This window comes from Lipotes vexillifer, unplaced genomic scaffold (genome assembly GCF_000442215.2).
Source record: "Lipotes vexillifer unplaced genomic scaffold, Lipotes_vexillifer_v1.1 scaffold1008, whole genome shotgun sequence".
Lineage (NCBI taxonomy): Eukaryota > Metazoa > Chordata > Mammalia > Artiodactyla > Lipotidae > Lipotes > Lipotes vexillifer.
The window spans coordinates 380,218-405,750 of NW_006772616.1; the positions used below are offsets into that span (position 1 = coordinate 380,218).

At 37.6% G+C, this 25,533-nt stretch overlaps 1 protein-coding gene across 2 annotated transcripts; it reads right to left on the bottom strand.

Moving 5' to 3' along the window:
• Positions 1 to 301: 301 nt before the first annotated feature.
• UBA3 (ubiquitin like modifier activating enzyme 3) lies at positions 302 to 24,987 on the bottom strand. Of its 2 annotated transcripts, XM_007447643.1 has the most exons (18): positions 24,954 to 24,987; positions 24,725 to 24,766; positions 22,741 to 22,861; positions 21,120 to 21,200; positions 16,864 to 16,946; positions 14,120 to 14,200; positions 9,568 to 9,611; positions 9,154 to 9,218; positions 8,688 to 8,843; positions 7,356 to 7,458; positions 7,106 to 7,219; positions 3,753 to 3,806; positions 3,176 to 3,212; positions 3,009 to 3,090; positions 1,734 to 1,834; positions 1,563 to 1,626; positions 1,423 to 1,477; positions 302 to 1,099 (listed from the first exon to the last, which is right to left on the bottom strand). In XM_007447643.1, the coding sequence occupies exons 1-18, from the start codon at positions 24,971 to 24,973 to the stop codon at positions 1,011 to 1,013; spliced, it is 1,392 nt and encodes a 463-aa protein (XP_007447705.1). In that variant the 5' UTR covers positions 24,974 to 24,987; the 3' UTR covers positions 302 to 1,010. The 2 variants fall into 2 exon arrangements, with proteins under 2 accessions (XP_007447705.1, XP_007447706.1); XM_007447644.1 differs by lacking the exon at positions 24,725 to 24,766.
• Between the last annotated feature and the right edge of the window lie 546 nt (positions 24,988 to 25,533).

A 25,533-nucleotide genomic window follows, 5' to 3' on the forward strand; every position in this document is an offset into this window, starting at 1 on the left:
GATACTAAAACTCATTTTCAGTATTTATGCTTAATTTTGTTTTAAGCCTTAGTCCTTTAGGGGGGGGAAAAAAGCATTTTAAGAGGCGTTAATATAAAAATATAGTCATTCCATTTCATTACCTTATTATGTTAGAGAAAATTAAATCAGTACATACTTATTGTGGCTAAAATATTAATTCAAGTACCATAAAATTTTCCTATTAGTAAATCTGCTACATTATTTAAAAATTATTTCTACCTTACTACAGAAGTACTTACTATCCTTAATATACTTTAAAAAATTTCAGTGAGAAAAATAGACAATATATGATTTTATTAATAAATAGTGTGAAAGCATCAGTGATAACTGTTTAAACATTAAACTCTTTTAAACATCCATGTCTTGGCTTTAATGTTGGGCATACTGGCCTCTATGGCACTGCAAGTAAACACACGAAAATACTTCCCATTTCCATGCACAGGTATTCAGCTATAACACCATTTACAAATTATTACGGACAAGATTACTTTTGCAATAGTATTCATTTGGACAGCCACAATTAAGTGAATATTAGATCAAGCAAGAAGCAGGCTATGTTCAATATGCTCTAGACATCAGGCTGTAGTATTTAATGTTATTTAAAACTTAATTTTCTTATTTTTTAAAAGGGACATATTTTGTATATGTGGGTGCTCAAATGAAAACTGAAGAATGCATTCTTTGACCATAACAAAATTCATATACAAGAGGGCGTTTGCCTCCTCCTCTAAAAGAAGCAATAAATTTGCTCATAATATCTCTCTCCAGGCACCATTTTCCATATTACTAATGAAAATGCTGACAAGCAGCAACTCCGAAATTCTGTCTTCAAGGGAAAGTTACAAAGTTAAAAAACAGTGGCTCATTATAAAAAAAAATCAAATTCCAGCAACACTAATGCTAAAAATGACATCTATTAAATTTCTTAGCATCCAAGAAGTATAATATTTTCATAAGTTTTCTATTATGTGCAGATTTCCTTTCCTTCCTTAAGAAGTAAAATGAAGTTTGAACAGTACAGTCTGTGGTGTAGTGACATCAGCAACTGCCAATTCTTGCCCATCAACGAGTCCCAATTCTAAAAGAAAAAATATACAATTAACCCAAGCAAAAAAACTCAACAAAATACACACATATACAAACTATAAAGAATCACGGGCTAGATAAAGATCAAAATCCAGTTCTCTTTATTTAATCAAGGTAGTATTATATTTGATTTCCTAGAGATTTTTTAATATTCTACTAAAAGAGCAATAAACTCTATTAATGTTGCTAAAGATATAAGTAGGATGGCAGCACCATTTAAAAGCATTAAAAGCAAATCTAGAAGAGGCATTTATTACTTTTACTGGAAAAAAAAAGAAATTGATTAGTATTAGTAAATATACTCATTTAAAATACCTTTCAATGTCTTGGAGAGATTTGGCCTTGTTCGTTCTTCAATAGAGGTTACTGACTAGAAAACAATAATGTAAAGCACATTAAGTGAAATTAAACTTTTAATATAATTTTGTGGAAAAAAAAAACTGAACACTGATCACCTGTAAGTAAAGTGTTCTATTTTTTCCCTCTAATGTGGCTGTGATAGCTGGAGATTTCATCTGCCTAAATTATAAGAAAAACGAAGTCAAAGATCACTTTTTAAAAAACAATCCTAGTTTTTAAAGTCAGGAAAGTTCTTCTACAACATAACAAAAGTCTTGAACACTTACAGAGAAGCACTATTGGTTAGATAATCCAAAACCTCCTGCAGTTTAGCTGATGGAGAAAACTGAATGTTTTGAGGAAGCTGGCTACAAGCTGGGCAGTTTTCCTAGATATAAAATAAAACACAAATCACAGTGGCACATGTACCAGTAACAGTCTCTTTATAATGAGGAAATGAAAATCAAGTTGTTTTAATAATCATGCATATTCCCTATGAACAAATTTTTATGTTTTAAAACCTGCTTTTCCTAAAGGGCCATTTTCCTAAATTATTTTGCTATACAGTATTTATTTCAGGATACAGTATTACAAAAGATATATCAGTAAGTAGGGTTCTGGAAGTTAGAAAATACTTAGAAAGGGTGTGGGCAATTTCATTCACATCTCCAGCCAGTAATTAATATTTAAAAATCAGGGACTTCCCTGGTGGCACAGTGGCACAGCCAATGCAGGTGACACGGTTTTGAGCCCTTGTCCGGGACGTCCCACATGCTGCAGAGTGGAGCAACTAAGCCCATGTGCCACAACTATTGAGCGTGTGCTCTAGAGCCCGCGAGCCACAACTACTGAGCCCACACGCCACAACTACTGAAGCCCACGTGCCTAGAACCTATGCTCTGCAACAAGAGAAGCCAGCGCAATGAGAGGCCCACACACCGCAACAGAGAGTAGCCCCCACCTGTGGCAACTAGAGAAGGCCCGCGCACAGCAGTGAAGACCCAACACAGCCAAAGATAAATAAAATTTTCTAAATAATAAATAAAAATAAAAATATGCATGATCAAACAAGTTTTCACGGGCTTCCCTGGTGGCGCAGCGGTTGAGAGTCCGCCTGCCGATGCAGGGGACATGGGTTTGTGCCCCAGTCCGGGAGGATCCCACATGCCGCAGGGCGGCTAGGCTCGTGAGCCATGGCCACTGAGCCTGCACGTCCGGAGCCTGTGCTCCACGACGGGAGAGGCCACAACAGTGAGAGGCCCGCGTACCGCAAAAAAAGCGTACTGGAACTGATTCCTTACCTTTGAAGCAAAGGTTCTCAGCCCAAGCTATATGTGAGAATTGGCTGTTTAACTTATTATAGACATCCATGACTGGACCCTATATGCAGAAATTCCAATTCAGTAGATCTCTGGATCCTTGCATTCATTTGTACTTCTTAAAAGCTCATAGGTTTAAAAAAAAGCTCATAGATTATTCTGATGTGCAGCCAGGTGGGGTAACTCTAATAGAAAGCTTTCAAAAAAAAAAAAAAAAGTTTTCATTAGTATACTATTACTAACCTTTCTCTCTGCTTCAAATGTGTACGTGTACAGTCCATCTACATCATTGAATACCAAGTAATTATTAAGGGGAATATATGCACTGTAATGAAAAAATGTTCATTCTTATGTAATTGAGCCAGATCAAAACACAGATTTACAAATGTATTAAAAATGAAACCCATTACCTTGTGGCTATTTTAAAAACCTCAGTGGCACACACAGCTAAAGCGGAGAGAAAATAAAGGTGCTTTAACTCAATGAAAATTAGACATTTAAAATTAGAAGTTTTTAAAAAGTCAGTTAGAAATCAGTACAGATAAATTTACAAGGTTATTGATTACAAAATAAGTAGATAGCAAAATACATACATAAACACTCTTATTTGTAAAAACTGAGAAAGTAACATTTTATATTCGTTTTGTATACTCCAAATGATAGAGTACCACCTCATGTTTTTCTCCCTCTTCTTCAGATTACCGTGCAGCCTGTTACCCTGATTACAAAGAAATGGCACTAAAATGTCCCCTTATTACAGAGCACTTTATCTATGATATAATGGAAGAAAAAATATATACAGGGTCCAATAGCTTGTTTTGTGGTTTTGGGGGCAGCCTGATTATACCACCATCCACCCAAGAAGATAATCAAATTCCCAGAACACCAGTTTTCTGAGATCAAGTAGCTGCAGAAATATCAATTTAGGTATTGAATCAAAACCTGAAGGAAAGAAAACAAAATTAAGTAGTGGCCATTTTTCCTCACCTGCAATGACTGCATTTGTGGAAGCTACTGCAGGAATGATTCGTTTTACTACCCCTGAAAAAATATACTGATTAAAATAAGGTCATTTCTTTTAAAAAGTAGGTATCTTAAATTAGACAATATGATGATTTAATATCATTTTCCATAACTTGATTTTTCAGGTTTTCAGGTCAGAAAATAGACTTAAGCTTAACAATGAAACAACCTTCTTTCACATTCACATTATTTTCTGTCATGTTCAGAATCTTAAGCAAGTTACAGTAGGAAAGAATAGTAAATTCTTCACACTGTTTCATATAAAGATGAGACAATAATATATTAATAACTGCTAAAAATTAGAGTGTTTATTTTGTTCCAGGAACAGTATGAAGATTAAATAAAATATTACGGAATTTTCATAACATCATGTTAGTCTTATCACTCTGATTTTAAAGATAAGGAAAATGAGGTTGAGAGAAATTAACAACATCCACAGCTATACACCTCATAAGTGATAGGGGTAGTATATGAACCCAGCTCTGCCCTAAAGTGCATAACTTTAACCGATACAGTATACTATACTATACTCAGTAAGCTTTGAGTAAAATAAAGTAGGAGAATAACAGTTACCTAATTTTTCCTCATCTAATAGTTTTAGCTGTTCTATTCACAAAAATTTAAAATAAACAAAAACTGTGTCTAATCATTTTGTTTCACTCTACAAAATGGACTACACCGTAGTTCTCTATTTCTACCTCACTTTTTTCATATCAGTATCCACAAATTAGGAATGAACAAAGCCCCACCTTAAACCATTTTTTTAAGTACAAAATAAACATTCTGTAACTATATTTGTACTGTTCATTTTAGAAAAGCAAAAATTCAGAGAAAAGTAGCCATATTATCTTAGAGTGTGAGTCAGCCCTGAAAGATGTGTTCCCAAGACTTGAGGTAGGCAGGTTTTAAAAACTTCAAAAAAAGGGAAATATCTAAGAAGGCGCGAAAGGAAGGCAGTTAAGTTTGGAAAGCTGTTTTAAAAAGTTAATCCTGAAAGAAGAAATAGGGAGGAGCTAACCTCATGATTACTGGAAGCTCTCCAGGGAACCACATAGAGCAGGACGTACTGGAAGGAGGAACAGGTGGTCACAAACAGGGAGGAGTTGAAGAGACGCTGTCCAATAAAAGCAATGTGAAAATGATAAAGATACGCCCCTGTCCCCCCCCTTTTCAAAAAATCTGGACTTCACTTCCAATTTGCTTCTGTACTCCTTGTCAAGGCCCTCCTCCATCCTCAGGCTGAGAAGTACACACCAAGCCTTGCTAAAAGGTATGGAAGGATAACTGAGACTACATATTGGAATGAGTTTATATAGTTCCCGATCAGGACAAAGAGAATTCATTTTTTAATTCAAACAATTAGCAAATAAATGTGCACTATATGCCAGACACTGTTCTAGGTGTTGAACAGAGGAGCAGTAAAAAAAAAATTATCTGCTCTTACAATGATGGAGGAGTCCATTAGACTGGATGGTCAGGGAAGACCTCCTTGGGGAGGTGATAATGTGAGCTGAAATCTAAACCATGAGAAAGACCCAGCCATGTAATGACCTGGGGAAAGAGCAATTCTGCAGAGTAAACACCAAGGGCAAAGGCCCCCAGAACAGGGATGAATTAGAGTGTAAGTATGAAATATTCTTCGCATAGAAAAACAAGGCTACCATTAGTTCTGAGCCATTATGAAAAGGTAAAATAGCGAATGGCTTAGAAGTCATTTTCAGTTGAAAGATCAGGAAATGGTGCAGTTCATACCTGAGGGATAAGCAGCCAACCCTGAGGGGAATCCAAGGAAGAGCATTCCAGGTGTTAGGATCAGGACTATTAAAGCTCTAAGGTGGGATCAGGCTTGGGATCAAAGCAGGTCAGAAGAGGGGAACAAGGAGTGTATAAGAGCAACAAGCAGTGTATAAGACTGGAATTTTCAAATGACAAACCAGAACATTAGTAAACATAAGGAAATAATCACAGGAGAGAAATGGCAGATTTTCACAAAGACAAAGCTCTTTCTGGTGAACTTGATGATCTTGGACAAAATTCTAGAAGGGTGAACTGAGTGAGAGTATCTACATTAGGAAACAGTGATCACTAAAACTGAGCATTATAATTATTCACTGAGACAAGTCACAAGAGTTAGTTACTGTGACTAGCTTTGCAACCCAAGGAAATGTGGAGGATAGGCTTCTGGAGAGCATCTGGAAAGGTCTTTCATAACATCCTTGTGAACAAGACAAAGAAACATGAGGTACTCAAAAAGCTATGATCAACGGAAGGAGATAAATCTAAAAGGGCCTGACCAGAAGTATGATTCAGATGTCTGTTCTCAGCCAGTTTAGTCTTGTTAAAAATTTTTAATTAATTATTTGGAAAAGAGATAAAGGATACGATCATCAAAACAACAAGTGATATGAAGCTAAAAATACACAAGTCGGCAGGCATAAAAGAATATACATATATAAAGAGAGAAACGCCAGTTGAATTTAAGAATAAACTTATAAGGACCTATACTTGAGTATAAAAGAAAAAACTACCACCCCCCATAACTGCCAAATCTGTAATAGGGAAATGTGGCTTAGCAACTGTATATGTGGAGAAAACTTCCAGCTTTTAGCAGGCAGTAACCTGAAAGAATCACAAGTAGGGCATCAATGTAAACAACAACAAAAACTAAAAAAGTCTGCTCTCCTCTAAGACTGCATCAATGATCAGAAGTTTATCATACGACCCATCCTAGAGCACTGCATTCTCACCTGGATAGTTAAGAGAAGTATGGATAACTAAAATATGGTTAGAAAAAAACATGATGGGAACTTGAGTCATGAAACTTGTCAAAGGGTTAAAGGAACTAGAAAGGTTGATGGGAGGGTTCAATACGTTAAGGGCTATTACTTAAAAGAGAATTAAATGTATATGCGGCATACTCTGGGACAATACTCAGACCACACTAAAGATGGAGATTTCTGCTCAGTGTACAGAAGAATTGTCTTAACAGTACTGTCCAAATGTGAAATAGACTGCCCCAGGAAGGGATAAATTGCTCTTCAGCAAAAGATGAAGTGAATAAATGGCTCGACCTGGATGATTTAGGGCCTCTTCCAACCCTAAGTAAATAAGATTCAATGATTGTATTAAATTCCGCCTAGTTAAGTAGTATGGATTCTAGTAAACTCAGTTCCCTCCGACCAAATTTGGGGCACCTTTACTGAATCCCAAATGGATAGTACCATCTGAAACCACATCAATTATTTCCCCCAAGGCATCCCACCTCCTGAAAAAGGGATCATCCTAAGATCATAATTTACGACAATTCACTAACTTACCTTGAGTGAGTCTATACGTAATACCCCTAATGTTATATTGTGATGCTCTCTCCAGGGATTTTTGGAAAATCCACTGAATATGATCAGGATCATCGCCATCTAATGGAACCCCTTCTGTCAGAGGAGAAAAAAAGGAAGGGAAGACAGAAACATGTAAACATAAATCAACCTATTTTTAATGTAATTATCCAAATAAATAATATAGACAAACATTTTATGTAATTCTGGATTATGAAATTAGGTTTATTACCTCCAAAAGGCTGCTCCTTAGGCCACTGCAATATCCTTACATATTCAATACAGTGTTCTGGTAGCCTGGGCATCGATGCAATGGTGCACATAGGAAAATTAACCTAAAACCACAGTTTGCCTTTTTTAGTGGATTTTAAACAAGAAATTACTTTAAAATATAACTTGTAGTTATGATCTAGTTTGTAACACTTTCTTATAATTCATCTTAGCCTTCCACTTACAGAAATAAAACATTTTATATCATTAAGAATGCTTCTGAAACTAACACAGAGGAGCTGAGTCACTTCACTTAAGTTGATCTGCCTAAAAAAATAGGTTTGCCCTATATTTACAAAGTATATAAATTTAAGCTTTGTTAGAACATGGGAAGGAAGGGCTGAATAAATTCTCAAATATGAGTACTCTATTATGTTTACCTAATATTCATATCTGAAGATATAAAATTAGCCAAAATAAAAATAAATTCACAGTTAAATCAATTCCAAGTAGATACTAATAAAGTTATTTATATTTATAAATCAAAATTCTAAACGCCCTTTAAAGTGGGTATGTAAATTAAAGAGCCCCATCTTTAGAAATATCATTCTTATCCCTGGTATCTTTATCTCCCTGAAACAATACAGGCAAAGACCAAAGAAAATAGATTACAGCTCTATCCCAACATATAACTTTGTAATTGATCTCTTGATCTCTACTCTCCAAATAAAAAAATAATACAAATGAATTATGAGAACAGTATCAAAATGATGATATTCAGTCTATACTATATCTTTCCTCAAACAGAGCAAAATTTCATATTTTATCATCTTTCTTCTTAGCATGATTTTTAAAATATGGTTACCCCTAATTAAAAATCCTAGGGCTTCCCTGGTGGCACTGTGGACCCCTAATTAAAAATCTTAGGGCTTCCCTGGTGGCACAGTGGTTAAGAATCCACCTTCCAATGCAGAGGACATGGGTTCGAGCCCTGGTCCGGGAAGATCCCACATGCCGCAGAGCAACTAAGCCCGTGCGCCACAACTACTGAGTCTGCGCTCTAGAGCCCACGAGCCACAACTGAGCCCACATGCCACAACTACTGAAGCCTGCGCACCTAGAGCCCGTGCTGCTCAACAAGAGAAGCCACCACACTGAGAAGCCCGCGCACCGCAACGAAGAGTAGCCCCCACGCAGGACAACTAGAGAAAGCCCGCACGCAGCAACAAAGACCCAATGCACCTAAAAATAAATAAATTTTTTAAACACTCCTAAATATTGACTAGTCTTAATAATTCAATCCTTATTCTACCCCAAGATACTATAAAACAGATGTGGGTGCTTTTGTTATTACCTGTGGTGGGTACAGTTCCAGTGTGCATTCAACACAAGCAGTCATTCCAGGCAGAATCACCCGGGCATTTCCTTTAAAACCTTCTGTCCCCCCATCTATCAAAGGGACAATGGAGCTTGGATCTAATACACCATCTTCATAATTTAGAAGAGATATCTAGGAAAATTATTTGAAGGGCTTATAAGGAGAGGGGGATAAGAATTCAAAAAAGAGGGCAATGCTATCTAGTAGTTCTGTAAAGCAATCACATTATTGAGTAATAATATAACAAACCAAGGGATTACATTAGTAGCAATTTACATCCTCACCTGAAAATTAATGACTGGCAATAAACAGTGAACTACACCTATTACTGAAAATTGAATAAACTCTGATTTTTCAAAAATATGATACAAAAGTCTCATTTTTAGTACGGTAAGAGCAGCAGGAAGAACTTCAGAGAACTGTAAAAACACTAAGTCTTTACCAGCATGCCATTTATCCATCTTCTGGCTATGACAGAATCCAGTCCACATACAATTATATGAAATTCTACAAGAAAAAAAATGCAAGTTAAGTTTTTTAAAATGCTGCTGCACGAAATAAGTCACAATTTCTAAGAAACAAACAAAAAACCATTTTTCGTTATAAAACAAACACACACAGCTTCTACTCGAGTAATCCTTACTCAAGAGAGCATATAAAAATGCACCTAATGGTGCCAACTAAGAATTAAAACGGTGCCATTCTCTTTTCAGTCAACAACATTCCTGAAAAGCCAACACCAAGAAATGAAAGCAAATAAAGAAACAGCCTTCAAATAGCTAGCAATCTTCAAACAGAGAGCAACTAAAAAATAAGAAGAATTTAGTGAGAATTTAATTTCAAGTGGAAAACTTACGTCGATAGAAAGTGTCGTTAAAATCCTGAATCTTGTTGAAATGTCTGAACATAAGTAAAGGAACTTAAGCTGCTAAATTTTTAACTTGCAAAATGAATTCAACAATTCCATAAGGATCAAATTATAAATGTATATTTAAAACAAGACATAAGTCATCAATGTTCAAAGGAGGGGAATTCAAGGAATCTGACAAAATGAACACAATCCCACCCCATGAAAAAGCTTTTTTCTAAACACTACTCTCCCGTAACCACATAGAGTAGTTTCTCTCATCTCCAAACCTCCATATCATTATAACTGTGTCTCTGTTATACTTTCTACTCTGCTTCAGTTCTTATATAAAACCATAAGCCCTGGTAAAACAGAATGTGTACCTTCAACCACCAGCACCAAGCAGAGAGGCAATAAACATTTGTTTAGTGAAGGGAAAAGGCACATTATAGTTCCCATTTAGAAAGGGGATTTTAGAAGTTAATTTACTGCACAAATTAACACATTGTACACCTTAAGTTTATACAGTGTTGTATGTCAGATATAGTCAATTAAAAAAAAGTTACTGCAAAGCTAATTTTTAGAAAACATGTTTCCAATAGCTTTTTCAGGTGCTAATGATTTGTTATTGGTTTGTTTCCCTTGGAGAGGGGGAGAGATGAATTTTCTTCCTCATTTAACTCAGTTTTCCAAGACTCTTTTTACCCAACCCACACCATATCTGCAGGCTTCCCCAGCCTGGAGGGTGCCAAGGGAGCCCCATTCAAAATTGGCTGTGGGATAGGGCGAGAGAGAGACATGGACATATATATACTAACAAACGTAAGGTAGATAGCCAGTGGGAAGCAGCCGCATGGCACAGGGAAACCGGCTCGGTTCTTTGTGGCTGTCTGGAGGGGTGGGATAGGGAGGGTGGGAGGGAGGGAGACAAAGAGGGAAGAGATATGGGAACATATGTATATGTATAACTGATTCACTCTGTTATAAAGCAGAAACTAACACACCACTGTAAAGCAATTATACCCCAATAAAGATGTTAAAAAAAAAAAAAATTGGCTGTGGGTGTGAATCACAGTAGTTAACATTTGAACAGCATATATATGTAAAAAAAATTTTTTTAATTTTTCAAACGAAGCAAATTTGTTTAGTAACATATAAATTACACTCCCCTAAAACAAATCGTGCATTACATATTTTAGAAAGCAAAATGGAGAAAAGAGGGACAATACATATGTTTGCCCTAGATTTTTTTATTCTGGCCTACAAATAAAGTTATAAAAAATACATTCAATTCTAGCCCTCACCCACTCAGACCTCTATTCCTTTTGAATGCCAGGCAAACAAGAGACATAAGCTGCAGCTAGAACAGCTAGAAAAGGTCAGAAGAGAACCAGAGCAAACACTGGAAGAACAAAAATAGGAGACGCAGGAGCCAGACCAAGAAATCCCACCTCCTGGATTTCTACAAAATACCCAGTTTCCCAGATCTTAATAATGGGGGTAGACAAAGAGTGTGCACACTTTTTTCCGCCCCTCTTTCTCCCTATATGGACCTGAATTTGCAGTTTTAAACTTTTTATTTTTGCAAAGATAGTACACAGGTGTCCCATATTTCTTTCACCTGGTTTCCCCCAACAGTTACATCGTATATAACTATAGTACAATATCAAAACCACAAATGTAACACAGGTACAATGTGTGTGTAAAGTTCTGTCATTTAAACACATGTAGATATGTGTAGCCACCACAATTAAGATAAACAACTATACCATCACCAAAAATATCTCCCTCCTGCTACCCCTATATAGTCACACCTATCCCTTCCATGCCTAATCCCTGGCAATCACTAATTTGTTCTCCATCTCCATAATTTTGTCATTTGAAGAAGGCTATAAAAATGCAAACATACAATATGACGTTTTAAGATTGGCATTTTTCATTCAGCATAATGCTCTTGATATCCAACCAAGTTGTATTTCATTAGTTAGTTCTTTTTTTACTGCTCAGTATTATTGTACTGAGTACAATAATTGTGTATTGTATACACGGTATTAACTGTACCACAGTTTTACAGTTCACCTACTGACAGATGTTTGGGTTGTTACCAGTTTTTGGCTACTGCAAATATAGCTGCTATGAACACCTGAGAACAAGTTTTTATGCAGACATAGTACTCATTTCTCTAGGGTAAATGCCCAGGAATGAAAGTGTTGAGTCTTATGTAAAGTACATATTCAAATTTTTAAGAAATAGCCAAACTATTTTCCAGACGGCTATACCACTTTATATTTCCCACCAGCAATGGACAAGTAATCCACTTTTTCTGTATCTTTGCCAGCATTTATTATTATTTTTCATTTCAGCTACCCTAATAGGTGTGTAGTAATATCTCATTGTGATCATAATTTGGATTTCTTATAGCTAGTGATACTGAACATCTTTCATGTGCTTTTTGTATCTTTTTTAGCAAAATATCTCATATTTTTTGTCCATTTTCTATTTGCACTGTTTATTTTTTACTTTTGAGTTATGAAAGTTCTTTATATATTCTTGACGAGTCCTAAGTATTTCCCAGTGTGTAGCTTATCTGTTCATCCTCTTAACAAGATCCTTCACAGAGTAAAAGTTCTTAATTTTGATGATGTTCAATTTACCATTTTTTTTCCTTTATGGATCGTGTTTTAATGTGGTCTAAGGACTCATCAAGCCCTATGTCCCAAAGATTTTTCTCCTACATTATCTTCCAAAGTTCTGCAGTTTTACATTTTATACTTAAATCTATGATCCATTTTGAGTTTATTTTTGTAATTTTGATGTTTGAGATTCATTTTTTTGCCACCAGAATTTAGTGAAGAGATTATCCTTCCTCCAGTGAATTGTTTTTGCACCTTTGTCGAGTATAAATCAGCCATATTAGCACATGGCTATTTCTGGTTTCTCTTTTCTGTTCCGCTGATCTGTGCCAATCTCTCTGGCAACACTACACACTCTTGATTATTGTAGTTATATAATAACTCTTGAAATTGGCTAGTGATTCCTCCGACTTTATTCTTTCTCAGTATTATCTTAGGTGTTCCTTGGCCCTTCTCTATGAATTTTAGAATAATCCCATCTGGAGAAACAAAAGAAATTGCAGGAATTTTGATAGAAATTATGTTAAACTTGTATACAAATCTGGGGAGAAGTGACATCTTTAGTATGCTGAAGCATCCAATTCCTGAACACAGAGTTATCTTTCCATTATTTAGATTCCCTTTGATTTCTTTCATTAGCATTTTGCAGTATTCAGCATACAAGACCCATACTTATTTTGTTAAGTTTACACCTAAGTATTTCTCCTTCTTTTGAGTGGTTGTAAATGGCACTGTATTTTAAATTTCACTTTCCATGTGTTCACTGCTAGTACAGAGAAATACAATTGATTTTGGTATGTTGATTTTTGTATCCTGTGGTATTTCCAACATAACAAATCCCATTTCCTAAATTTCTGTAAAATACTAAAAGTTCCGGGCTTCCCTGGTGGTGCAGTGGTTGAGAGTCCGCCTGCCGATGCAGGGGACACGGGTTCGTGCCCCGGTCCAGGAGGATCCCACATGCCGCAGAGCGGCTAGGCCCATAAGCCATGGCCGCTGAGCCTGCGCGTCCGGAGCCTCTGCTCCACAACAGGAGAGGCCACATCTGTGAGAGGCCCGCCTACCGCAAAAAAAAATAATAAAAAAAATAATAATTAAAAAAATACTAAAAGTTCCCGGGATCTAAAGGTATGGGAATCAACAAAGTGTGAACAGTCCTTTTTCAAAACGTATTTCTTATAAAAATATATTTACTCTGACACACCTTCCATTTAACTAATAATATACTGACTCTTTACTTTGCCTGCTATGGTAAGGCGGCACGAAGATTAAAGGGGGGCTTCCCTGGTGGTGCAGTGGTTAAGAATCCGCCTGCCGATGCAGGGGACACATGTTCGAGCCCTGGTCCGGGAAGATCCCACATGCTGCAGAGCAGCTGGGCCCATGCGCCACAACTGCCAACCCTGTGCTCTAAAGCGCGTGAGCCACAACTACTGAAGCCCACGAGCCTTGAGCCCGTGCTCGGCAATGGGAGAGGCCACTGCAATGAGAAGCCAGCGCACCACGGTGAGGAGTGGCCCCCGCTCACAACTAGAGAAAGCCCGCGCGCAGCAACGAAGACCCAATGAGGCCAAAAATAAATAATAAAATCAAATAAATAAAGTTATTTAAAAAAAAGATTAATGGGATCCAACCTACGAACTCAGAGGCTAGTAGAGGAGATATGCAACTGAAATTAAGGGCAATAAGGCAAAATAAATGATGGTACTGGCTACATTTATAAAATTTATATAACCTTAAAAAGAAAAGATTGGTAGGACATTAAACTGTTACCAGCAGGTATCACAGTAATAAGCTTACTGCTGCTGCTTATTTTCCTTTTGCTTATCTGTATTCTCTATGTTAAACATCTCCTGTATAATGATAATAATAATAATAAAAAGCTTCAAAAAGTTACGTATTAAGTAATTTATTTGTCAAAAGGATACGGAACTACATTGCAATTAGGAACTCTGTCATTTAGAAATTCTGCAGCAACTTCAGCCTTAGGTCTTCCAACATCTTTAGGCCTACAGGAAAAATTATATTTAAATTATCATTCACGATATAAATCTAGATTATCTATATAATCTACTTTCACACATAAAAATATCCACGGTGAGTTTATTTGGAGGCTATTTAGAGGAATATTTTTACCTAAGTATTTCTGATGAAAAATTAGTCATTCAACACTAAATGTCAACCCTTGTTGATATTCCAAATTAAGTATTTAAAAGTATTGACAAGTCTAATTAAGTATTTAAGTAAAAATATAAACAGTGCTTTTTTTTTTTAAGGTAAAGCATAATAACAGCATGTTTCTTAGCCACTTCTCACTGTTGTCTTTCCCAATGCAAAAAATTATCCCAGATCCAGAGATTTCCACGTATTTGCCCTAAACCCCAGAACTTCAAGGTGTTACTATGCAGGTCTTGGCTGAAATAAATTCAAGAGGTCCTAGGGATGCAAGAACGTTCACTTATCCCCTTCTTCCCACGTGTGCTGATTAAGTAGTAACTTTTGTGTCCCATAAGAAGCCATAACCATGTTTTTGAAGGAATAATTCCAAAGGCATTATCTAAAATTGCAAATGTTACCAATATTTTCAAGAAGGTAAAACTTAAAAGACCTCAAAAGGTCACTCCTAGATAATAACGATAGCTACAGACAGGAAAGGACAGGAATTCTCTCTTCTAACCTCAGTACAAATGGTATTTTCTTTCCTAATATTTCCTCATTCTCCTCACAGAAACAAATCACTCCCTCATGCATACATAACAAGTTCTTCATTACTACTTTTTCACAACATATTTTTGGTTATATACATACGTCTATCATACTAGACTATGAACAACTGGAAGAAAGTTACCATATTCTTACCTCTTTGTACTCCTTCCTACTAAGCACAGAATAAACACTTTAAAAATAAACGAATATTAAAAAATCAATGTGCCTAATAGAAATCATATTTTTTTAATTGGAATTTTTTTAAAAAGTGCTTTACGAGGTCAATTTTCTCCTAATACAGCAGTACGCTTTTTTGACTCAAAACTTCTAATAAGAGTTTTATTCTGACTTTGTCCTAACTTGCAACAGAAGAGGCTCTAGCATAAGTCAAGCAACTTGATTTCAGTACTGCATTCAACTACTATGGACAGAGCCGTTTAGGTAGGTAAAGATGATAAAATAGAGTTTCAAGAATCTTTTAGGTTGTGTATCGTATGTGCTTTCATAATAGATCCCAAATAAAAGAACTCCTAGATGGTTTCTGTGGGAGCTGCAACTTTATCATTCCAGAATTAGGGGATTAGATTGCTCCACCTAAAAACTGCACTTTGAGCAAAATGGCCTTTTATATACATCATCCTTGCAGGACACTGTGGCCTAATTACCTAACCTGGAAAACAAGTACCTGCCCTGGGGTTTGCTCTGAGACTAAAAGAGGTAACATAGATAAAGAGCTTAGAAAGTACTTAATATATCCTAAGCACTCCACAAATGTTAACTGTCATTATGATCTTCAGTCATTATTTCAGCCCGAAATTAAAGGGCACGGTCTATTATCAATAACCAACCAATTTGGTGGTGTCTTTTTTTTCCCTTTTTCTTTTGAATTTTATTTATTTTTTTATACAGCAGGTTCTTATTAGTTATCCATTTTATACATATTAGTGTATATATGTCAATCCCAATCTCCCAATCAGTGGTGTCTTTTTTAGAGCAGTCATACACTAAAAATTTGTCAGACTGGAAAGGGCCCACAAACTTTTTCTATCAAGAGAAGAGAAATTTCGAGGTTTAAAAAAATAAACAAACGAAAACCTTAAAAGTTAAATGTAGGGTTCACACAATTACAATACTTTATTAACTTGACTTAGTTTAACCAATCCTTCAATCTCTTTAAGATTTTCCACTAACTTAATTTTTTCTTTTCTGCTAACCTAACCTCATCCTGCATACCTAGGACTATTTGAGTGCTTTCTGTCAGTACTCTATAATCATCAGAGAGAGAGAAAAAAGTCCTTATCTCTCCATATCTATAATTCTTTGATTAACAAATAGATACATTTATCTAAGCCATTCAAGCCCCTAAATGCTACATACTAAAATTTATTAATGAACTTTTCCTCATATCTGCATATAAGGCCTACTTCCAGTTTTTAAAGTCACTTCAAACAAGCTGCTCTTAGACTGCCTTCTGTATGTCATGTATGCCTAAGGTAATTATCCCTCTTTGTTCCATTTCACTTGCTCCTGGGTTTTCTCTTCATAACTGACCATGTTCTTTCACCTTCTATAAAAAGTTCAAACTCTCACAACTTCATTGCCCCAGAGTCACCACTCATAAGTCCCCACCACTATCTCACGAGGGCCTAATACATAGTTATGGTTCTCTTATGACATCAACAGAAGGAAAAGAGCTGCACGCATTGTCTTCAGGGCACAATCACCCCCAAATCACATACACCTTTTGTAGATTTCCTTAAAAACAACAAAAACATATATTTGCTTACAAAACTGCTTTCACCAGAATGCCCAAAATTTTGCTGCAAAATTTTACCTAAGATGGGAGTGTAGTTATTTTCTTAATAAAATTAGTGTTATCCTCTCAGTGGTTTTTAAAATTATTAAACTGCAGTGTACTCAAGTTCAAATGATTATCACAATTTTAAAATAAGATATTAAAACTTACCTAAATAAAAATTGCCTATTTAGATTGGAAACATCTATAGTGTCCATGTCTATAACATGAATCTGTCTAAAACCAGACAAGGCCTGTGGGAATAAAAAAAATCCAATTAAGCACAAGTTTCCTCACATCTGAAATTTTAAAATTTCTTTTCAATGGTCTTAAATCTACAAATTCTCAATAATAAATTCTGCACAATCGTTTTCAATGGTTAAAGAGTCTTACAACATATATAAAATTCAGGGTTCTTGTAAAAGGTCAAAAAAGTGTAACTACTCAGTTTTAAATAGTCCATATCCAAGAGAATAACTCAAAATTTCTGTAGCTGTTTCATAATCCCATAAACACGTCTGTAAAGTTTGTTGCTTTCCTGCTGCTGCTGCTGCTAGATATTTTAATTTTACTAGTCTTACTACTTAACTGTATTTGCTATTCTTTTTCAGAATATTGTTAAAAGTAATTCCTACAAGCTTTATCTTAGTTTACATAAGCATGCCGCCATTCAGAAATAACTATAAGATTATATTATAAACACACACACATATGTATATACACTGCACATGTAAAAGAAATATCTTAAAAGTAGAGTCAAGAGCAAGCAATCAAACAGGTAGAGAAAAGCAACGAACTCTTGTGTTTCAGTGATAATGCCACAAATTTTAACAGTACAACCGCTGTTCAAATTTACCAGCAGAAGCAAAAGATTAAAAAAAAATAGATCTCAGTAATCAATTATGCTTTTCTGGTCTTGGTCAGTTTACTTATGTAATCAAATTGAATCACTTGGCAATAATTTCCCCATTTTTCTGCCCCTCCTTATAGCAAGAAACTCTCACAAGAGTTGTCCACACTTTCTTTCTCAAAGCCTACTCTTGCACTTGCTGTAAACAAGCTTTCACTCCCATCACTCTGCCGAAAACCACACTTGTCAGGTCATCAGTGACCTCCACGTTGCCACCTCCAACGACCAGCTCTCAGTCTCTCTGACATGACCCATCTCAAGTGTTTGCCAGGGTGTGGATCAATTCCCCTCCTGAAACCACGTTCTTCACCTGGTCACCCCACTCATGAGAATATGAACACTTTTTAAAAATTGGTTTCCCATTCACCACACTCATGAATTTTACTCATTTACTGGCCACAATTTGGAGCGCCCTTGTGCTTATTAGTTCTGGTGATTTCAGACAATCTCATAACATAAAGCATCATCTAACAGGTATCTCAAACTTTACAGTTTCCAGAACCAAAGCCAATCATTCTTGCTCACCAGAACCAGCAAATCTGGTTTTTGCCCAGCCCCCCCTCACTTCAGTGAATGCCAACTCCATCTTTCCAGTTGCTCAGGGCAAAAACCTTATCATGTCATCCTTGACTCCTCTCCTTCTCTTATGTCCCACACCAATCCATCAGCAAATCCTGCTGACTCCATCTTCAAAACATATCCAGGGGCTTCCCTGGTGGCGCAGTGCTTGAGAGTCCGCCTGCCGATGCAGGAGACGCGGGTTCGTGCCCCGTTTCGGGAGGATCCCACATGCCGCGGAGCGGCTGGGCCCGTGAGCCGTGGCCGCTGGGCCTGCGCGTCCGGAGCCTGTGCTCCGCAAATGGGAGAGGCCACAACAGTGAGAGGCCCGCATAACGCAAGAAAAAAAAAAAAAAAAAAACATATCCATAACCCGACCACCTGTCACTACCTGCAGTACTACCATCCTGTTCCAAGTCACTCTCACCTCTTGCCTAGATGACTGCACCTTCTAACCAGCCTCTCAGCTTTCTTCTCTGTTCTCAACACATCAGCCAGAGCGATCCAAGTTAAAGCCAAACCGAGTCAACTCATCTGCTTGAATCTCTCCAATGACTTCCTGACTCAGAGTAAAAGGCAAACTTCTTACAGTAGCACCTCAAGCCTTTTGGGATACTCCAAGCCCCTCCCATTATCTCTGCTATCCTCCTAGAAAATGCCCCTCCTTCCTCACTTCTGCTTTAGCTATAATGACCTCCTTGCCCTCCTGGAACATAAACAGTTATGCTCCCACTTCACAGCTTTTACACCTGATATTCCCTCTGCCTAGAATTTCTTGCTCACCTTTTTGCTCAAGTAGCACCTTTTTGTGAACCCTTTCCCTTCCCGCCAGGCTATATATTGATATCTTCCATCCTTCCTTTCTCCATAGCATTTATTACCATCCGACATACTACATAGTTTACTTGTCTTTTCCCTTCCATTAAAACATAAGCCCCACAAATACAAACACCTGTCTTGTTCGATGCTGTAACTTTAGCATCTAAAACAGTACCTGGTATACAGAGAAAGAGGCTGAATAAATATTTGCTCAATCGATAATATTAATGTCATACCCTTTTTTTTAGAATGAGCCTTTGGGGGCTTACAATCAATTGAAAAAACATGTATGTATATCTCTTTTGTACTTATGTGTGAAACAAGCAAAGTAACAAGTGGTAAAACTGAAAATGCTTAGTCGTCTTCTTTTTTTGAGTAAGAGGTTATTACAATGCAATAAATAACAAGGCCACTCCTAAAGTTGCTGGATGACTACTCCTCAGATCTAATCTCCAATTACTTTACATTTAAAATTGGTATCTATCACATTCGCAAATAACAGCTTTGGAAAAAGTTAACTATTTAGGGAATTTGTGCATACAATTTGTGCATACAAAACCACTGCCCATCCTCCATAAATCCTTTGGTTCTCATGCTGCAAGGGTATTTACGTCTGATAAGGTACTGTCATTTTGGCACCCTATCACAGAGTATATCATACATGCTGCTGTTTATTTTGTGAGAGACTTGTCTTCCCAATGATATTTCAAATTAAGGACACAGATCATGATGGCTTACAATGCCCACAGAACCCAGCATAGCTGACTACCATGAAGCGTATTAAGTTTTTGCAGTCTCAGTAGGAGCAATGTTAGTGTTTCCTAGCAAAATTAATGTGGCTGTTTATATTCAAACTTTGTTCCCAAGGTTGACTTTTAGGTCCTTCATCTGGCTGTTACCTGCTTCATTTTCCAAGAAGCCTACTCTAGCATTTCCATTTTCCCACATACTAATCATAAGGCTGGCATACAACAGCTGCACATCAATTCTTCCCTTATCCACTTTTGCTAAATAAACTGATAAAGTCTTGTAAAGAGCTACTACTGTACTTATCTGAAGTCAATGAAATGGAACTTCCCCGGTGGTGCAGTGGTTAAGAACCCGCCTGCCAACGCAGGGGACAGGGGTTTAAGCTCTGGTCCGGGAAGATCCCACATGTCGCAGAGCAACTAAGCCAGTGTGCCACAACTACTGCGCCTGCATTCTAGAGTGCACAAGCCACAACTACTGAGCCCACGCACCACAACTACTGAATCCCGCATGCCTAGAGCCTGTGCTCCGCAACGAGAAGCCACTGCTATGAGAAGCCCGCACATCGCAACGAAGAGTAGCCCCCACTCGCCGCAATTAGAGAAAGCCCGTGCACAGTAACGGAGACACAATGCTGCCAAAAATAAATAATAAATTAATTAATTTTTAAAAGTCAGTGAAACTAATTAAGTCACAAAGTATGTATTTCCAACCAGTATACAGAAACAGCTTCACTAAATAGTACCCTCTCTTAAGACAATAGTCATTTAAAACAGACTGACCAAAAAAAAGGTTTAGCTCCCCCAAATTTTATGGGTATACTACCATATGGTCTTAAAAAAGCTACTATATGATTAGATCATGTAATGACCTAATGGTTCAGTGAAACACCTAAGAACTGATGGCCTGGATTGGATTCCAGGTACATCACCATAATCCAGAAAAAAACTGTCATTTAACATCCCTGAACCTGTGTCTCCTCTCTATATAAAATGAAACAGTGTCCTATCCACCTAAGTGGGTTATTTTGAGGGACAAAAGAAATAACAAATTCTTTGAAATTACATGTTAAATATGAGTTACCAGTTTTGTTATTTACTTCACCAAATTAATGAGCTCTCTGCAAGAGGAAGCACAAAGATTTGTTGGATAAAAAGCAGAGAAGAAAAGAGAAGTAAGAATTTCTATTAACAACTTTATAGCCGTGGACTTTAGGGCTTAAAAAGTTAAGTTACATCATCATTTTAATTACTATCTGGAATTTGACCTGCTAAACTTATCTAACAAAGGCTCAGGAGAAATGGTTAACAATCATAACAAAGAAATGACAGAAAAGGAAAAAGGTTTAATTATCATAAAGAAAAAACTTCATATTATATAGTTATATTACCAGATTTTTCAGGAGCTCACATCCTAAGCCGCCAGCTCCAATGACTAGAACTTTACACGTATCTAACAAAAACTGGAGAGACTGTAAAGAACGAAAAGGCATATTAAAATCTAGTTAATAAAAACCTTAAGTAGCATCAATAAAGCAACAAACCATAAAACAGCTTCTGAGGTTTCCATGAAAAATGCAACTGACGATAAAGAACAGCCTCTGTAGCTAGTAAATTATATTAAACTTATGAACAAGGTAGAGCCAGAAATTCTATAACCCTAACGATTTCAGAGTTCCAACTTTAATGTTTTTAAACTGACTTTTATTGTATGAAATTAAAACGGTATTTCTAACAAGAAAAACTATGTCTAGTTAAGAGTAGTCTTTTTTTTTTAACTTTGAAAGGGATGGAAAGCATCAAACTCATTTAACTGACTTCTTACAAATAGAAAAGTGTTAAAGTTGTAAGAACTGAAGATCAAGCACTGCACAAGGTGTTTAGAGGTCTTTAAAAAAAAACAAAAGGCAAGGGCTTCCCTGGTGGCACAGTGGTTGAGAGTCCGCCTGCCGATGCAGGGGACACGGGTTCGTGCCCCGGTCCGGGAAGATCCCACAGGCTGCGGAGCGGCTGGGCCCGTGAGCCATGGCCGCTGAGCCTGCGCGTCTGGAGCCTGTGCCCCGCAACGGGAGAGGCCAAAAAAAAAAAAAAAGGCAAGAACAATAATAGCTGCTTTTGAATACAGTGGGTTAAACTTAAAAAACATGAGATGACAGGAAGAAAAAAACAGACAAAGCTCTTAGAATATTGCCCATCAGCAGAAACAACCACTTAACAGAAGTATCTTAAATTATTAGGCCAAAAAAAATATTCAGAAGCACAAGAAAATATGTTGGATTATCCAAAGAAATGGAAAATACTGTCAATTCTGTCCAAGATTCAAGGAAAGAAGAGTTATTCAGATAAGACAGCAAGTCAAACCCAAGAGTCTGAACCTTAATTTTAGGAGCAGCACAATACTTCTATTTCAAAACATGTCTTCATCAATACAAAAGGACATAAAATTTTACTGTAAAATTTACTGTAAAGGAATATTTCCTACCTTGTAATAAAAAACAAGTTGTTTCTAACTAACATTTGCTTTAGGTCAGACACTACCAGTTCCAAGTTCTATTCCTCTATTATACAGAAGTCACATATTTTTTATACTTTTTAACATGCAATTAATTATATTCAATTCTAAGCAAAGATGCTCATTTCAAATAAACTTCAAAATTTAAACAAGCACATCTATATTCCTGTGAAAATTAAATTTCTCATAGCAGGGCTAAAAAGGTGTGTCTCAAAATTAATTTTAAACTGGAATTTTAAGTGAAGTATAACAGAATTTTAAATGAGGTTATGAAGTCATTTAACTCTTGATAATGTTCAACATATTACATGAGAAATGTGAAAACAACTCAAATATTAGTCATTCAAATAAAATCAGTTGCAAATATTCCATTTAGTATTTCAAGATAACTTACACCATCTTATTAGTACTTTTATTGTAAGAGTAAATTAAAAAGGAAGCATTTTATTGTTTTTGAAACATAAAACTATTAGAGTTATTTAAAAATAAATGTTTCTCACTTCAGTGCTCGGTTCGAAATCAGGGTGTGTGAAGGGTCCAGATCGCTCGAGGAACTTCTTTACATGGTTCCAGCGACCTTCCCAGTCTCCAGTGTCCCCACACCCACCATCAACAGCCATTCTGCACAGAACACAGTAAATTCAGCTGCAAAGATCAGTATGAAAAAGCCACACCTACAACTATTATGGTTTCCCCAAATGAAAAGGTAACCACACCAGACCTGCTCAAATAAAAAGGGTAATATTCCATGTGGTTATGCTTATGCTTTTAATGTCTTTTCTTGCTATTATAGTTTATTTAAAGGTAAGAACTGCACATGTTTGAGGAAATAAGCCAGTCGACATGTTTCTGGGTTCCTAAAACAACCTAAGATCAAACTTGGGATACTGGTCAATCGGTGAGAAATGGGCTTTCTAAACATTTGGAATTTACTAAAGATCACTGCAAACTGCCCAATCTGATCTATGAACACACTTGGAACAGGAAATATAAGCTACAAGGAAAAACAAAATCCAAAAAAAACCCTCCACTTCCAGAATCCTAATGCTTGACATCTAACACAATTCATGTGTCCTTTCCAAGTTTGAAAGGTGAGACTTGAAGATTATTTTTCATGAGAGGAACTTTAACACATTTTTCTCTGAGAGGTCTTAATTTTCAAAAAAGAATCTCTTAGGACTATGAAGTGGTTTATGTTACCACTAAACACAAAGAATGTTTTAAGTTATAATTATGCCACAGATAGGCATTACCATCTAGAAATCTTTTAGAACATACAATTGAGTAATGAGGGACTCCTCTAACAAAATACATGCATTTTCTACTCATTGCAAGATCATGTTTCGTTGTGATTATTTTTAATTTTCAAATTTCCTATAATCCCACAATTTCTACCTTCAAACATATTAGTATATCCAATTTTTACAAAAGGGACCAAGTATTGCCTAGCAATAAAGACCATAGGTTTTGATGTCACAGCTGGGTTTGGTTCCACAATTAATAGCATTGTGGCCTTGAGCAGATTACTTAACAGTCATAAACCTCATCTGTATCTTGTTGTACCTACTTCTTAAGGTCAGAATGAGGATAAAGAGATAATCCACATAGACGCCTTAGTACAATACTTGGTATACAGTAAATATTCAAATTGTGGCTGTCATTTTAAAGTGGAGAGGAAACGAAAGGTGGAAAGAAATGTGAAATTAAACTTGTCCCAAGTCCTCTTGCAATTGAAATTCAACTTTGAGGAAGATACCTAAAGACTCTAAGGCCCTGCTACTGGGAACTGGCCCAGAAATTAATACTAACTCACCACGCCCACTGCAAGAGTACTTTCTTCCCCTCCCACGTAAGGAGGAAGAAAAACTATGTGGTATTGCCCAGGGTGGAAAACACTTCGTTTAAACCTGTCTCACCTGCACAAAACTAAGCATCTGATATGAAATAAGGTGTGTAATTAACGGAGAAAATAAGCTCTTTGGAGTCAACACTCTCCTTTAAGAGCCAATGATTTTGCACAAATGACTGAAGTGCTTAGTACAATACCTGACATAAAGTTCTCATAAAAAGTTTGCAATTAATACTATTGTCTCAGTGTTTACGAAAGGCCCAAAACGGCCTAGTGTCCGTTTCACGTGTTTTAGTGAGATTCCCTTCTCGCAAAGTCACGGCTTTGACAATTTGGGATGGAGGAAGAGGGGGGGCGCAAGGGTCCTTCCGCAAGACCTCTAAGTCAAGCACCCCGGCGGGCCGGCGCGGGATGTGTGCGCGCTACTCGGGCCCGGCGCCCGCCCGAGACAGAGATCAGGAGGGCCCGCCGGGCCCCTGGGGCTGCGGGCGGGGGTCGGGGGATGAGGCGGCGCAGCCTGCGCTCCGGGTGCCCCCCTCCCAGCCCCCCGGGCCCGCTGCGGCTGGTCCCCTAGGCCTGGGGTGGGGGGAGGCGGGGGTCTCCGGAGAGGGCCCCGGCCTCCCGGCAGCACTAACTTCTCAGCCAGCAGCTCCTCTATTCTCCTTCTTTTCTTCTCCCTAAAAGAAAGAGAGAATAAAAGAAGGGTCAGCATCACGCTACACACTGGGCGCCGCGAGGGGATGAGGGGCGAGGGGACGGGGCGGAGGGTGGGGGGGACGCCGGGTGGAGGCGACGACCGCCCACCGCCGCGCTCTCTCACAACCCAGCCCGGCCCGGGGCGCCTGCTAGAGCCCGGGTACTTACGGCTCCTCGCCATCCGCCATATTGTTCTCCGCCTCTTCCCAGGAACCCCCACGGCGGGAGGAGCGAAGGGGCGGGGCGAGACCGGGAGGGAGAAGGCGGGGCCGGCAAAGGAGGCGGGGGGCGGCGAAGGGGGGCGGGGCCGACAAAGGGGCGGGGAAGGAGGGGAGGAGGCGGGGCTAGTGGGGCTGCCTGTGCCAGGCTCCCGTGGCTTCAAAGACTTCTTTGTAATTAAAATCTTGATTAAATACACTTAATTGGAGAATACTAGTGTATAATGTTATGCTGTGTGAGAATACAGACGTAATACATTATTTGTTTATACAATTTATGTATATGCAAAGCATCTCATCACCTAAAGATAAATGGTGATAAAATTTTGGAATACTTTCTTCCAGAGTCAGAGATAGATAGGTAGATATGTAGGTAGACAGATAGGTGTGTCTGTGTGTGTGTGTGTGTCTGTCTGTGTGTCTGTGGGTGTCCCCGTGCGCGCATGCATGTGCTTGTTTGGATGGCTGGATACAGAAAAACAGCCATGTTCAAAAATACTTGTGTGCATACATATATATCTATATCCTTT

Coding starts and splice junctions, on each gene's coding strand:
- UBA3 (XM_007447643.1), bottom strand. CDS start 24,973: ATGGCGGATGGCGAGGAGCC. Junction 1,478..1,562: donor ATAGAACACTTTACTTACAG/GTGATCAGTGTT, acceptor ATTGTTTTCTAG/TCAGTAACCTCTATTGAAGA. Junction 1,100..1,422: donor TCTCTCCAAGACATTGAAAG/GTATTTTAAATG, acceptor TTTTTCTTTTAG/AATTGGGACTCGTTGATGGG.